This window comes from Ricinus communis, chromosome 1 (genome assembly GCF_019578655.1).
Source record: "Ricinus communis isolate WT05 ecotype wild-type chromosome 1, ASM1957865v1, whole genome shotgun sequence".
NCBI lineage: Eukaryota > Viridiplantae > Streptophyta > Magnoliopsida > Malpighiales > Euphorbiaceae > Ricinus > Ricinus communis.
This window is the reverse complement of record NC_063256.1, coordinates 3,790,125-3,803,986: the sequence shown is the minus strand read 5'-3', so window position 1 is coordinate 3,803,986 and position 13,862 is coordinate 3,790,125. Positions and strand designations below refer to the sequence as shown.

The window sequence follows — 13,862 nt, the reverse complement described above, 5'->3', positions numbered from 1 at the left end:
ATAAATAAATAAAAAGAAAACAGATTAGATTTTGAAATAAAAACCAACGGCAAGTAAAAGAGTGTCGGTGAAACAAAAGCTGGTTTGAACGAGACATAATAGAAACAAGCTCCGATTACTGGCATTTACTTTCAGACAGAGTGTCAAATTCATTGATATAAAAGGGGAAGGGATAACTGCCATTTTCTTCATCTGCCATATGTGCAGGACTCAAAACTTCTCATATCAATCATTTCTTACCAGAAGATGATTCTATAAAAGCAACTGGTAGCATAATAAGACAACTGGTAAAATAACTGCCAAACAAATATGATTTCAAAGATACAGCATGAACGGCAAGGGCAGATGTTTAGTCGATGACTGATAATTCTATTTACAAAATACACATACAGAGTGTAGCAGATACCAAATAATACCGAGTGTTTATCACATTAGTGATGAGAAAACTTGAATGAGATAATAAAGATGATTGCAAGCACAAGAGCAGCGATTACTGAGCCAACAATCCACTTGTTTTTGGAAATTCTTCTTGACATAGATGTCAAGACTCTCTTACTCTTGTCAATGGCATCATCTACTCCATGAAGCTGAAAAATAGGAAAATAAGAAAGATATGAAATTAAAGTTGTTAGATAACAACTTCTACTTCTACTGTTCATTCACAGCTCAGGGGAAGATCAAAGCCAAACTGTTTCAATTGCAGAATGATAAGAACAACGACAGAGCTAGCATCATATGTTAATTGACAGAGACAGATTATAAAAATAATAATAGAGACAATACCTTGTTATGAGCATGTAAGAGAGTCTGGCGCTGTTGGTGCAAGTCTTCAAGAATTGAGACACCAAGCTCTTCAGTCTCCAGCATTGTTCTTCTACTCTCCTTAATTCTATCCCCTGACTGGTTTAGTCTCTCTACTGACATCGACACTCTTTCTCTTTGATCTGCAGAAACCTGCACCATTATACAGCAATTAACCAGAAAGTCTCAACTAAAGCGATCTACTACAGAAAAAAAAAGTAATATTTCACCTCCAGTATAAATTTTTTGAGTAGTAGGACTAGAACATCAAAGAACCCCCATAGTTATCAAATTAGTGAACCAAACCGTAAAAAGAGATGTAAAAAGAAAAGGAAAGGCTAATATGTCCATTGAAATTTGTGAAAATACTACCTTAGAAATTGACAGCTCTTGGTTTCTACTGTTCTGAGGTACATACAGTTCAAATCTTATTATAGTTTCTGTTTCCAAATACAGCAGGAAGCACACAGTTTCCTGCATCAACTTCTTGTTTGGAAAGTGTAATAATACAAGAATTCAATTCAATTCTAATTAGTCAATTCTCATGTTTGGAATGCCTATACTTACTAGAATTCAATTCTATCAACTTTCAAAAGAAAAAAAAAAATACAAAAGAAATGAAAACATGCCAAAATTGAAATGAATTTGCAAGAATTTTATGTACATGATTTGTTCCAATAGTCTAAACATAAAAAAAAAAAATCTCCAGATTAGACCAAGTAAAGATAGTAATAAGATACAACTACAAAAGGTAAGAACATGTCTGATTGAATGGAAAGCAATCTAAGAAAGAGATAAAATCTTGAAGCAGAAACATACCAAGAAGTAAACACAAAAAGTCAAGAAAAAAATGAAATATAAATCTATCGGATCAAATAGTGAGAAAAAGAAAGCATATTATATTACCGAGTGCAAATCAGATTCCAGCAGTTCAGCCTGAGAAGGATTGCCCGAGGTTATCCTCTTAAATTCTCTCTTCAAATTGTTAAGATCAGACTTATATTCTCTCAATTTAGCAAGTAACATAGCTTTAACACTCGGTTGCAAACTTCTCGCCTCTAGGTCCATTTTCCGAATCTAAACTTCAAACCAAATCCACAACAAAATTAAATTAAATCAAAACAGAGCAACGCCAACCTAATCTTCCAAGAAAAAAAGGAAGTAATACCAAGACATCACACTCATCGAGTCCAGATTTAATCTCGGAGATCTTCTCCTTCTTCTCCTCTGCAAAATTTAGTCAAAAAATTGATGAAATAAAAGTAAATAAAATAGTATGAAGAAGGAGGAGCAGCGGTTACCTGCATCGGGAAGAAGAGAAGTAGAGTTACATTTACGGGATAGATTTGCGGAGAGCTCGCAGTACTGCCGCTCGTATCCTTCGAACACGTCGCTCATTTTGGGAGAAAAATGAAAATTAAAGAAGAGAAGCAGCGTTGTAGTTGTTGTTGTGGGTTAAGATATATTTTTCACGGGACAAGAGAGAAATGACTGGATGTAAATTGTGAACCTCAAGTAAAAACGGTTGACTTCTTCGGACAGCTGATTATTCACCCTCTTTGACTTCAGCCTGAAGACAAACGAATCACCAAAACAATGCGTGTTTTTTTTTTTTTAAATAAAAAATTATAATTTATTTATTTATGATAATTATTCGAGATTCTTTGCATAAATTAAGAGATGCTCCTTGCTAATTGCCTGAATTCAAGTCAACATTGAAAACTTCGAGCATCAATAACAAATGGTGAGCAATCATTTGTGTATAATATGAAATCAAATCAACATAAATTCATCCGTATCAGCATTTCTTGTTCCTTTGCCATTTTTGGTTCTTGTATTACTGTATATAATTGAAATGCAAATGGTGGCGGGTAACAAGTTGCTGTCTCCTGTGTGTATGGAACGAGATACTTCAGCAGAAAAACATAATTGATCTGTCAAAAATGTGAGCATGTTATTGGTAGAATTTGCTTTAAAACATGCCAAGGCATAATCAGAACTCTTCTCCACCCAAAATCGTACACTTCATTTTTCATGTTCAGAACAACCTAATTTTGATAGATAATAAGTCTCAAAAATTTTGTTTCTGTACATTAGCGAGCAAGCTAATACAAATTTATAGACTTAAAATTTTCCTAAACGGTAGATGAAGCAATTCTTCCCTTCTAGATTCCAGAAATACACAATCATGGGGGTTGAACCATTCATATGCAAAAATTAACCTACACATAATCCTAGACAACTATATAACATCTGGGAAATCCACATTTTGGTGATGACAACCAAATCCAGCCGAACCTTTTACACCTCCAAACGGAATTCCCGTTTTTCTATTCAACTTGGTTCCAACAGCATGAGCTGGTGAATCTCTACCATTAACCCTGTCACTTCTGGTGTCTGGACATCAAATGTACCAGCTCAATGCATATGATAATATCCCTCGGCTACGTGTATTAGCAGGATGACGAAACATTGTAACCTTAACCTCCCATTCCAGAACCTTCAGAAGCCACTGATCCATTTGATGGAACAGAACCCGTTCCATCAGATGCCAAACTACCAATTGTTTCACCCTGCTTGTGCTGAGACTGCTCCCAGTCTTGATCTGGGAACACCTCAGATTGTAAAGATGGAGCAATGTTATTCACATGCAGCCATGTTAGTTCCCACAAGCTATCCCCACCTAAGGCACTCCTCTGAACTAGCACTCCCTCGGCCTTCATTGCAAGCAAGGTGTTCTTCAAAAGCTCAGGCACTACTTCCTGAAGCTTCTCGCTCTTTTTCCCTCTTACTTTAACCTTCAGATATTTCTCCATTCGGCTGAGCACTCCCAGCCATAGCTTACAGAAAGTTGTTAACTGAGCAAGGTCATGGAGTAGCTGTAAAAACACTCTTGACAGGAGCTTTACAGCAATAATTAGTGTACCATCCATGTTTCTGAAATCTTTTTGGGAGTGTCCCTGAGCAATTTCAAGCAAGTCGTCAAGCATTGTAAAGATCACCAGATCAAAACACTGTAGCCACAAACCATGTGGAAGATTGATCCCATCCACTATTGTCAAGCATTTCTGCAATGACAAAAGTGCATGGTTTCTGACCTCTTCTCTCTGATCCAAACAAACTTTTCTTAGTCCCTGTACAAGCCTCAGCCACATCTCCCCAATGTCCTGTAACAATTTCGCAGCTTCCTCCTCCCCCATTGCTTCCTTAGCCTCATGAGACCACCGAGCCAAACAATCAACGGAACCCGCCATAAGATCTAGTGCACGTACAGACCTCTCTGCCTGTGCCACACGAGACTCTGCAAACTGCCTTGCTGCATCAACACAAAGAACATAGTTGGCTGGCATCAAGTGAGCTCCATCACTCATAATGTACAGCAGTGCATCAAATCCAGCTTCAGAAGCTTCAGGGTGCCGAGCTGTTATGGAAAGCAGGGATGTAATTGTACGCCATCCCATTAAAGATCTGATATGCGTAGCATTTGCCTTTACAAGGCGACTGACTTCCTGTGTAATTTGTTCACAGTAAGCATCAGCAACACGGGCATCAAGCTTCAAAACAAGTTGCAAGGACCTCAAAAGTTCATCAGCCAGGTTCTCTTTATAGGGGAGCAACCGCTGGCAAATCCGGAGGAGTCCAAACACAGCCTTCTCTACTAATGCACAAGGCATTACAGTTGATTGAACAATATTAGCTATGTGCTCATAAACACCCTGCCATAATAGCACAATCCTGTCACGGTTATTCAGAGTAATTGCAATCAACAACTCCAGGCAGAAAACTGCAGTATCTTCATCCTCTGGAGAGCTGTTCCCTTTCTGGGGTCGCCCTGCTGCCCAGATGAGAGCTCGTGCGAGCTGTAATAAAGATTCAGCTTGCAAGAACTTGCTCTCAGTAAATATGCTGTCGACATGGCACTTTTGAATTGTCTGAAGGGTGCGTTGATGAGCAGCAAGTTGTTGCTCAGTAGGTTGTGATCTTGGCTCCTCAGTGTCAAGAGATAAGAGCTGACTAAACCGGCCCATCAATCCAGAAGATCTCCTAGGAGTTCCCATAGATTGCATATGAACTGAAGATAGAGAATTTGTAATAGGTTTCCCTTGACCGGGTTCAGTAGAAAGTTCTGATTCATCAGCAGCATCACTGGCAACACGTGCTGGAAGAAGACCTAGTTTGTGCAACCGTAAGATGCAATCCAGAATATTTCTCCAGCCTGTGCGAATATAATCACCATACCTGTTTGCAATGGTGAAAACAGTCACAGTTGCCATCCTGGCTTTTGTGTCATCACCAAAGGCTAGCACAGGTTCCTCAACAGAAGATGGATTCAGGAGAGTTGTGAACTTACAGAGAGACACGACTAGATCATCCAATACATCTTCAAGATGATGACAAGCAGAAATTTTTGCAACAGCTAAGAAACCATCAATACATGTCTGGTAAACATCTTCATGTTCAGCATGATCAAACACAACTGAGATAGCCGCAATTGTGGGACCTGACATTATTGCAAACATATCATGATCAAGGTAGGCTCTAGAATCAGATACAATAAAAGGAGCAGTTTTCTTGGATTTGAGCATTAGATCAATCCACCGACTCGGGGTCATTTCAGGGAAACCAGCTCCTTGTTCTGGAGTAGTCCGGATCTCATTCCTGCAAATTGAGTGGTACAATTCTGACAAGAATTCTCGAGGTAAGTCATTGCCTCCATTAATATGCCTATTGTTCCGTATAAAATCCTCCTCTGTCATCTTTTTCTTCACCTGTACATTATGCTGATCTGTGTTGAGCATTATAAGTGAATAAGATAACAAAAGAGCAGCATCCTTATTAGCTAGAATCTGCGGTGATTGCTCATAGTATCTCTCGGAGAATGCCTCAAGAACCCTTTGTATTTTTTGAGATTCTCCAGGAAGCCTAAAAGTCTCCAAGAACAACCGCAGAGCAGTATCCAGATTCATACCTTGGAAATCAAAAGTCCCAGCAAATTCATGAAGAACCTGAACGCAAAATTCATCATGATTTCCCAGGAAATCCCCAACTAGATTCTTATCTAACCCAGCAGTGTACCTGAAAAAGCAGGCCACACTTTGTGGATCAAGCTTGTCAGGTAAGAGATGTGTTCCTTGGAGAAATTCTAGGCCTTTCTTCGGGTCACGGTTGAAGTGATCAGCTCCAATCATCAATCTTCTCTTAATGTACTTTCTCCTGCGCACAAATGGAACCCAGTGATCTGGATCGCCATAGTCATCACACTTCACCATCCAGAATGGTATGTACTCCTCCAGGTTCACCGGAGCCTGCTCTGAACTAACTGATCCATTGCCTATCCTTTCAGCCATCCCCTGAATAACAGCTATGAGACCATCCAAAGCAAGAATGTGCATTGCAGACAAAGGGCAGTTAACTGGAAATGCACTCTTCGACAACAGATTAGCCAGGTCTTCAAACACATTACTGCATGTTATATCACAATCTAAGTTAGCATACATCTCCACCATAAATGTTTTCTGCCTGCAGAAGTCAACGAGAGCCTCCATGGCAACCTCTTGCTGCTGGTAAGAAGCACCATATCTGCTCTGTGCAAGTCTCAAAATCACGCAAGCGAAAAAAGCCTCAAGCTGCAATTTGAGTTCAGTACTTAGATGATGATACAGATTGAGAACAATACTACAAACCATTGAGAGAATCAGTGGGCTCATGGACAAGCCAAACTGCATAAGATTACGAAATAATTCATCCTGAATCAAACTCAATAACCTGGGGTGATGACGAATAGAAGGCCCGCCCAATTCTACAGCTGAATTAATTAATCCCAATGCAAAGAGAGGTACATCTTCATCAAATGCTATTGTATTAGATCTAGGACCCATTCCCATATGCTCAACAACATTTAACAAAGAGCACAGAAAGTGGAAAATCTCGACCATGCAGGGAACACCATATGGTTCTGTCATGAGGTGTAAATCATACGGAAGGGCATCCTTTCCGCTACCGCCAATTGTATTTTCTTCTGTAACAGTTGGCACCAGACCTGTAGAAACACTAGAGCCAAAGCTCACAGAAGATGTTTGACCATCCAATTCAGAACTACTGTTGCCATTTTCTGACTGTTTGTTCACAAAAGTGTAATCATTATCCATACCACCAATCTGCAAAGAAAGAAGGCATTAGATATTTCGAGAAGAACAAACACATGCAAGTTGTATGATATGAAACCTCGTTATCCTCCACAGTTTAATCCAAAAATTAGATTTGTATAAGGTACTAATAGATCATTTCTGCGCTACGTTCCACATAATATGGCACTAAATAAACATTAAGACCTAAATTTACATCCCAATTTATCATTAATTCTTTTGGCACGACAGTACAAGATAAATTTTGATATGACATGGTAGATCACTCTAGGCATCATTGATGAGATGCCAGACAATGGAACTCAATGCAGTGCCCACCTTCCACATTGATTAAGTGATACTCCAAGGAAGCGTAAAAGAGTATAGAACACAAATATGAAACCACGAAGATCACTAAGATAATTGTAACCCAAAGAAGAAAAAGTGCAAGGAAAGACCATTACAGAAAACTTTTTTTGTCCTAAATTTCCAAACCAATAGCCTTCATGGAGGACCAAATTGAGTCTTTTTAACTCATTCCTTTATACTGATTAATCAACTACATGGCAAGAAATCACTTAATTATTTTTCCTTTTGCATTTTTCCTCCAACTCCTATTTTTTTTCTCGCCACATCTCAACAACTAATGAAAGGAAAAGAAGCATGGAGAAATTGCAATTTTAAACAAGAATGAAATCTGCAATTCTACCTCCTGTTTGACAGTACTAACTCCATTAACCAGTGCATGTTCTGTGTTGTCAACATCCGGAAGGTGTGAAAATATACACCTAACAAGTTCGTGCATCGTGTGCCGAGCAATCCGCTGTAACAACTCTCCTTTACTTCCTGCTTGGTGAACTATGCGGAAGCAAGTATTGACTATGGTACAGACATGCTGATTACTCAGTGTGACTGATGCTTTACTTTTCATACAAGATAAAAGAACCTGAAGTATCTTCATCAGCACTACCTCTTCTGATGCAGGATCTGTCACCTCAAATCTGCAACTTGTGACAGCATCAACTACCAAGTGCATAGCATCTTCGACATTTACTGTGTTTTGATCAATAACATCAAGAGTTAAAATCTTGTAAACAGATGACAAAGCGACCCCAGTGATTGGAGCACCAGTTTCATCGGATCGAATCACATCCAAAAATGGCTGAAGGTACACAGCAGGGTTGATAGTATGCCATGGGTGCTGCCATGAGAAGATTTGCTTCCGCAATGACTTCAAGGACTGAACCAAAGAGTGCTCTAGTTGATCATCACCAGACATATAACGACCTCCCCATCTAACATTTCTCCTCATGACTGCCAAAACTGCACCAACTTCTGCATTTATCATGCATGCTAAAGTAGCCTTGTTAGAGTAGGAAGAGTCGCACTCCTCAGGTTCTTCCTCGATCGACTTAATTCCTGGCTGCAGCTTTAAGCGACCCATATCAGAACAATATGGGTTGCAACTTGTAAGCAACCAGAATTCTATCACCGTCTACCAGCTATTAAACAGAGGTGGCACCAGAACTTGGCTGAAACATACCCTTCAGAATTGACAAAATGCTTATTAGCCATAAACAATGAAACAAGTGCAACAATAGAGCAAAAGAAGCATCAGAAGCCAGAATAAGTCCCTCCAATTTACTATCCGGATCCAAAATACAGTAGAGGAAGAATTCTCTATTCAACAAAGTAATATCATTATAAAACCCTAATTGGAAAATGTAATCCAATACGACACAATATAAAAATTGAAATTAAAATTTAAAGAAGCACAGCATTAGTTGCATGCATTTCATACATGCACACGAGAGGACTATAACACTAGATTACGATCAACAGACTGTAAATCACACCAATAAAATGTTAGGAAATAGGAGAAAACAATAGATCACCACAGTCAACTAAAAAACTGGCTGCACCAGATCTAATAAAATAAAATTCTTAATTAATCATAAGAGGACCAAATTTAAAACTAAAATGGAATCCAGATTTTCAGTTAATCGTTACATTTTGCAGTTGCAATCGAATCAAAGGAAAAAGAAAAAAAAAAAAAGAAAAAAAGCAACAGGGAGTTCAATGTAGAAAGAATTAGAGCGCGCATTAAGCAAAGGAGGATTGAAGTGAACTGAAAGATGAGGTAAATCAAGAGCAATGGGCTCTACCTTTGCTGGATCGAGAGAGTGCGATCTGTAAAAGGAGCTGCTTCTCTCTCTTTCTCTTCTCTGTCCCAAAAGAGAGAGAGTGAGCGAGGAAAGCAAAGGAGGACTTTGCTATGACACGAAAATTAATTTTAAAAATTTTAAACAAAAGAAAATTAGAGGAGTAGTCTTGGTCAGCAGGGGTTTACTTTTTACTTTTTTCTATTTTTGCATCTTTTAAAATCATTATCATTTCAACTCAACATTTTTTAGCAAGACATTTAAAAAAGAAAACATAGAAAATTGGGAATCGCTGTGTAGATCAAGAAAAGTATTATTTGTGCGAAATCAGAGTTATATATTTGACATAAATATAAGTTAGTATTTGATGATAAATAGATTTTTCCAGATAAATCAAAACTATTTTGTAACTTTAGAAGAGAAAAAAAGAAGAACATCTAAGTATTGTGGGGATGAGTTGAATCAATGGTCCTTCCACTGAGCTTTTACCAAATCAATGGAGAAATTGTTGTATCCAAAGAAAATCAAGTAAGAACATCGAGAACTCTGAAGATATGATTATCAATTACTGTCATGTAAATTTCAAATATTACTTTTATTCTTTTTTTTTTTTTTTGTGAATATGTATTTATATATATTATCGTACGCATTTTGAAGTCACAAGTCAAGCAAGGGAGATTATGTACAAGTATATTTCAGATAAACAAATCGTAAAAATCCTTGAATCAAACCATAAATATTTGATTGATAATATCTATTACCATTGATTGACTGATTCTATTAACCATCATATATTCCCAATATTGCATGCCACTAAATCAAATTCATATCCATAGTAGATAAATAGATTTGACAAACATGGACATGAGATTATTTTAACTTCTTTAGGTTTGCTTTTTAGCATTAAAGAAAAAAAACTAAATTTAAAAATTTTTTCAGTAAAATTAATGATTATATTTTTGATAAATTGCTTTTGTTGCCAAACTACTTTCGAAGAAAAGTAATTTTCAAGATTTAGATTTCTGACCACATGTAAAAGCAAAACCATTTATGATCAATGTAATCTAAAGCTCCCACAAGTGTGGATATTAATACTTGATCATGGATGGAGGAAATACAAACTAACAAAGAGAAAATAACCAAGTTCATTTCTCAAAAACATAAACCACCGCCTGATCTGTAAACAGTCTAAAGACAAATAGCCTGCTCCGAAAGAACTCAATTCAAATAAGATATTACTCCATAACATATTCAGCTTTAATCAGAAGAAGAAGAAGAGGAAATGAACCCTTCTGTCAAGCAATCACTGCAACGAGACATTTTGGAAGGAAGAGCAACTGTCTTTTATGTCTTACACCTTTAAGCCATTATTTTGGCTGATCTGACATACAGGCTATCAACTACCCTGCCAATATTGGTGATTGTCTCCAATGTCGCCGGGTAGATTGCATCTGTTTTAGGATCATCAAAAATGACAAGGCATCCAGCACCCTGGTCCAAAGTCCCTGCAAACTTCTTGTCCAGAATCATTTGAGACAGTTTCTTCTCCACATGATCTACACGGAGTTCAATCAGATCAGCTATATGCGCAATTTCAACCCTGGAGAAAGGCTCAATCAACCTGCAGAGGTTTTGCTCCAACAATGTGTCGTAGAGGGAAGACAGGTGTCGGTGAACAATCGGATCTTCCTCCAATTGGGCCTTGAAATCCCTGAGTGCGATCTCAAAGAGCTTTAGAGAACGTTTTGCATGAGCATCAGCAACAGCTTTCATGGCATCCAGCTCAGGCCCGACATATTGTAGCCCTGCCTTGGATGATATTATTCCTGCAACATCATCAGCTTGGTTCACCATAATCTTGCACAGTAACATATATTTAAGGCTAAAGACTGCTCGGGGATCTTCAAGAGCATTGAAAGCTTCAAACGCTTCAAAGAAGTAACTGTATGCAGTTTTGTAATCCTTCTCTTCTGCATGAAGGATCCCGCTCTGCAAATCTATAGTACCCTGTTGAGCCGGAGGAACATAAATTGCATTGGCTGCTGTTCTTGCTGCAGTGAGTGCAGCCTTGGCTTTGGGGAGGTTTCTTAGAGAAAAGTGAAGCTTGCTCTCCAGCAAGTCTATGTCCACAAGAAGAAGCTTATCATCCAATCGTCTCACCTCCTTGATTAACCCAGAAAGGAGACTTAATGCTTCTGAATACTGCTTGCTTTCCATTAAAAGAGCTGCAAGCCTTGCTTCAACCCTCTGCCTTAGAAAAGTTCGCTTCTCATCACGGGTCCACTTAACCATTTCTTGGCAAAGTGAGATCTGGAGTTCAGATGTGCCTGGTATTTTAGCTACTGCATCAATTATCCCACGAACAATTTTAGCAGTTTTTGCCTTCGGAATCAAGGCAAAAAAAGGCCTTAATTGGGTGAGAAGGCTTCGAAGCTCCTCGGCCCGGTTTTCTTGTCTTAGGAGATCTGAGAGATTTGTGATAACCTGCTCTTTAATCCTTAAGGATTCAGGAGAAGATGATGGATTCTCTAGTATGCGGTAATAGATAGAAATGGATTCAGATGGGGCTTTTGCTTCTAAAGCCAGAGCAATTGAATCGGTAGTTGCAGGAAGATACGACGTAGACATTGTTAATGTTTTGAAATGTCAATCCTGCCAAAAAAGGTCAAAACTTGATATGTCTCACCCTGCATCAAGCACTAAAAAAAGCACAATAGAAGGAAAAAAGCAGATGTCTTGTCTAAACTAATAGATAATAATAAGGCCCTAAGCAATCGTAAACTGTATTGGCAAGTAATTTGCAAGTATTTGCTAAAATTAAAACCTAAAAACTTTTGCAGCACCAGCCTGTGAAGTTAGAATATTAAGTCTCTGTTACACTAACACCACTAACAACAGAGCCAAAGAAAGGAAGAATAAGAAAATAGCTTTTGCATAAGGAGTGATCTTATACATCAATCTAAGAGCTCAGCTATCCAAGAAAAAGATAACAGAAAAAGATTGATTAAACTATGAATTGTAGTGTGCATTCTCTCTTTTATCTGATGATGGATAGAAAAATATAGCTTGTAACCGAGCCCACTTATTTAATGAGGCAGTTCATATCTCAACCAGGAGCATTCGAGAGTAGTTATATGTTACAAGAATTCTCATTGCTTAAAATGACAAGGGACATATCAGCGAATACGTCAGCAGAAATGGAACAAGTCAAAGACTTATGATAGTAACTTATCATACTAAAAGGAAACAGATCCTTAATAATCATACTAGAAGGAAACAAATTTATCATACCTCTCTCTCGAACTTATCATGCATGGAAACAGATCCTTACTAATAAAATACTAGTGTTTTTCAATGAAATTAAGATTGATCCCAACAGGTGATAACTAATGATTTAACCAAGACTCTTATTTATGGTTAATCAAGCCCGAATTTATCGCCAAGGGAGGAAGCCAAAGATAAAGGCATAAGGCTATTGAGACATTAGATCTAGGCATTATACCAAATGCTCAACTAAATATATTAAAAATGTGCATCAGCGCGAGGATCTCCTGGAGAAGTATCAAGCACCATAAAGCCTAGAGTAGTATGATTTGGTTGGCACCTCAGCAATGGACCATTAGACCTCTTAGCTTGGTGTAAATGCACTGAGTTTTCACAGCCACTGATGGTAAACAATCAATCATTTTAATTTGTTTGGCATTACTTTTTAATTTTTCTTTCAATTTAAATACCAATACTATCGACAAATAACTTGCATTAGACCTCAAAATGCAGGCGCTTACAGGAGTAACTCTAACACCACAATTAGCATAACTCCCAACAACTTTAATATGAACAAGATATTTGTTGGCAAATAATCGATAACAAACCTATCAAGATTGCATGCATTATAACTAGGCAGGCAGCCATGTCCTAAACACATATCAATTAACACATATTTAAACCCAGTTGTGTTCAAAAAAATACGTAATATAGAAAATAATAAACAATTATATAATAGAAACAAAAACAAAAAGCACAAGAAAATCTATAATTTGCTAAGCTGTAATTACCGAATCCCTAACTTGCGTAATGGTCACAAATTTCTTAGTCAAAAGGAAGCAATAAGCTCTGAAGCTAAATTGAACGGGACTAAAAAAGTTTTTAAAAGAATTGCAGGATACAATTTTTACCATATTCAGTTTAAAGAAACAGAACTCATTGTAGAATTCAAGAGTACGAATAATAAAAGTGAAAGAATAAATTAAAGTAACAATACTGAGCGATAAAATAACTTGATAGGAGAAGTTAATGCAGAAAACAAAAAAAGAAAAAGAAAAATAACAATTCGATAGGAAGTACCGGTGCCGGAAGGGAAGATGGAGATGTTTCTGGAGTAGATCGAATGGTTTGCTCTTGTTTGGGTTCTTTTGCTTGGAGAGAAGGAAATATAATAAAGGCGACTTCTCGAGAGTGCAGAACTAGAAGAGCAGTGAAAGAAACAAAAGGAAGAGGACTCGGGCTAACCTTTGAAGCATGTCTTTTGGGCCGTAGTCCCTTGTCTTTCCAAAAGCCCATAACTCGAATCATTAAACCCAACAAACTTAGTTAATTTGGTCTTATTTTTTACAGACCCAATTCGGTTTGATTAGTGAAATAAGATAATTCAATTAGTTCAGTTAGAATTTTTATGTTAATAACCAAAATAATCAAAAAATATAAAAATAAAAGAAATTCTTACCTATACTTTGTATATACACCATAATTAATAAAAAAAATGGTATGTATGTAT

General features: G+C 37.5%; 3 protein-coding genes across 4 annotated transcripts; all 3 read right to left on the bottom strand.

Annotated features, from left to right (window-relative positions):
- Positions 1-288: 288 nt before the first annotated feature.
- LOC8281852 (vesicle transport v-SNARE 12) lies at positions 289-2,297 on the bottom strand. Of its 2 annotated transcripts, none has more exons than XM_002522438.4 (5): positions 2,103-2,297; positions 1,970-2,028; positions 1,708-1,878; positions 784-954; positions 289-587 (listed from the first exon to the last, which is right to left on the bottom strand). In XM_002522438.4, exons 1-5 carry the CDS (start codon positions 2,197-2,199, stop codon positions 432-434), a joined length of 654 nt encoding a protein of 217 aa, XP_002522484.2. In that variant the 5' UTR covers positions 2,200-2,297; the 3' UTR covers positions 289-431. The 2 variants fall into 2 exon arrangements, with proteins under 2 accessions (XP_002522484.2, XP_048228524.1); XM_048372567.1 differs by having other exon boundaries at positions 1,708-1,883; positions 2,103-2,156.
- A 509-nt stretch (positions 2,298-2,806) lies between these two features.
- Positions 2,807-9,248, bottom strand: LOC8281853 (ARF guanine-nucleotide exchange factor GNOM). Its single transcript, XM_002522439.4, has 3 exons — positions 9,092-9,248; positions 7,636-8,470; positions 2,807-6,959 (listed from the first exon to the last, which is right to left on the bottom strand). The coding sequence occupies exons 2-3, from the start codon at positions 8,368-8,370 to the stop codon at positions 3,282-3,284; spliced, it is 4,413 nt and encodes a 1,470-aa protein (XP_002522485.2). The 5' UTR covers positions 8,371-8,470; positions 9,092-9,248; the 3' UTR covers positions 2,807-3,281.
- Positions 9,249-10,148: 900 nt separating this feature from the next.
- Positions 10,149-13,592, bottom strand: LOC8281854 (26S proteasome non-ATPase regulatory subunit 11 homolog). Its single transcript, XM_002522440.4, has 2 exons — positions 13,433-13,592; positions 10,149-11,740 (listed from the first exon to the last, which is right to left on the bottom strand). Exon 2 carries the CDS (start codon positions 11,714-11,716, stop codon positions 10,448-10,450), a length of 1,269 nt encoding a protein of 422 aa, XP_002522486.1. The 5' UTR covers positions 11,717-11,740; positions 13,433-13,592; the 3' UTR covers positions 10,149-10,447.
- Between the last annotated feature and the right edge of the window lie 270 nt (positions 13,593-13,862).

What these genes read in the sequence shown, in the direction of transcription:
- LOC8281854 (XM_002522440.4), bottom strand. Translation starts at nt 11,716, where the DNA reads ATGTCTACGTCGTATCTTCCTGCAACTACCGATTCAATTGCTCTGGCT.
- LOC8281853 (XM_002522439.4), bottom strand. Translation starts at nt 8,370, where the DNA reads ATGGGTCGCTTAAAGCTGCAGCCAGGAATTAAGTCGATCGAGGAAGAA. An exon ending in TTAGTACTGTCAAACAGGAG is followed by an intron (nt 6,960 to 7,635) that starts GTAGAATTGCAG and finishes CTTTCTTTGCAG; the next exon opens with ATTGGTGGTATGGATAATGA.
- LOC8281852 (XM_002522438.4), bottom strand. Translation starts at nt 2,199, where the DNA reads ATGAGCGACGTGTTCGAAGGATACGAGCGGCAGTACTGCGAGCTCTCC. An exon ending in TCGATGAGTGTGATGTCTTG is followed by an intron (nt 1,879 to 1,969) that starts GTATTACTTCCT and finishes TTTGAAGTTTAG; the next exon opens with ATTCGGAAAATGGACCTAGA. An exon ending in TGGAATCTGATTTGCACTCG is followed by an intron (nt 955 to 1,707) that starts GTAATATAATAT and finishes ATAATGGTGCAG; the next exon opens with GTTTCTGCAGATCAAAGAGA.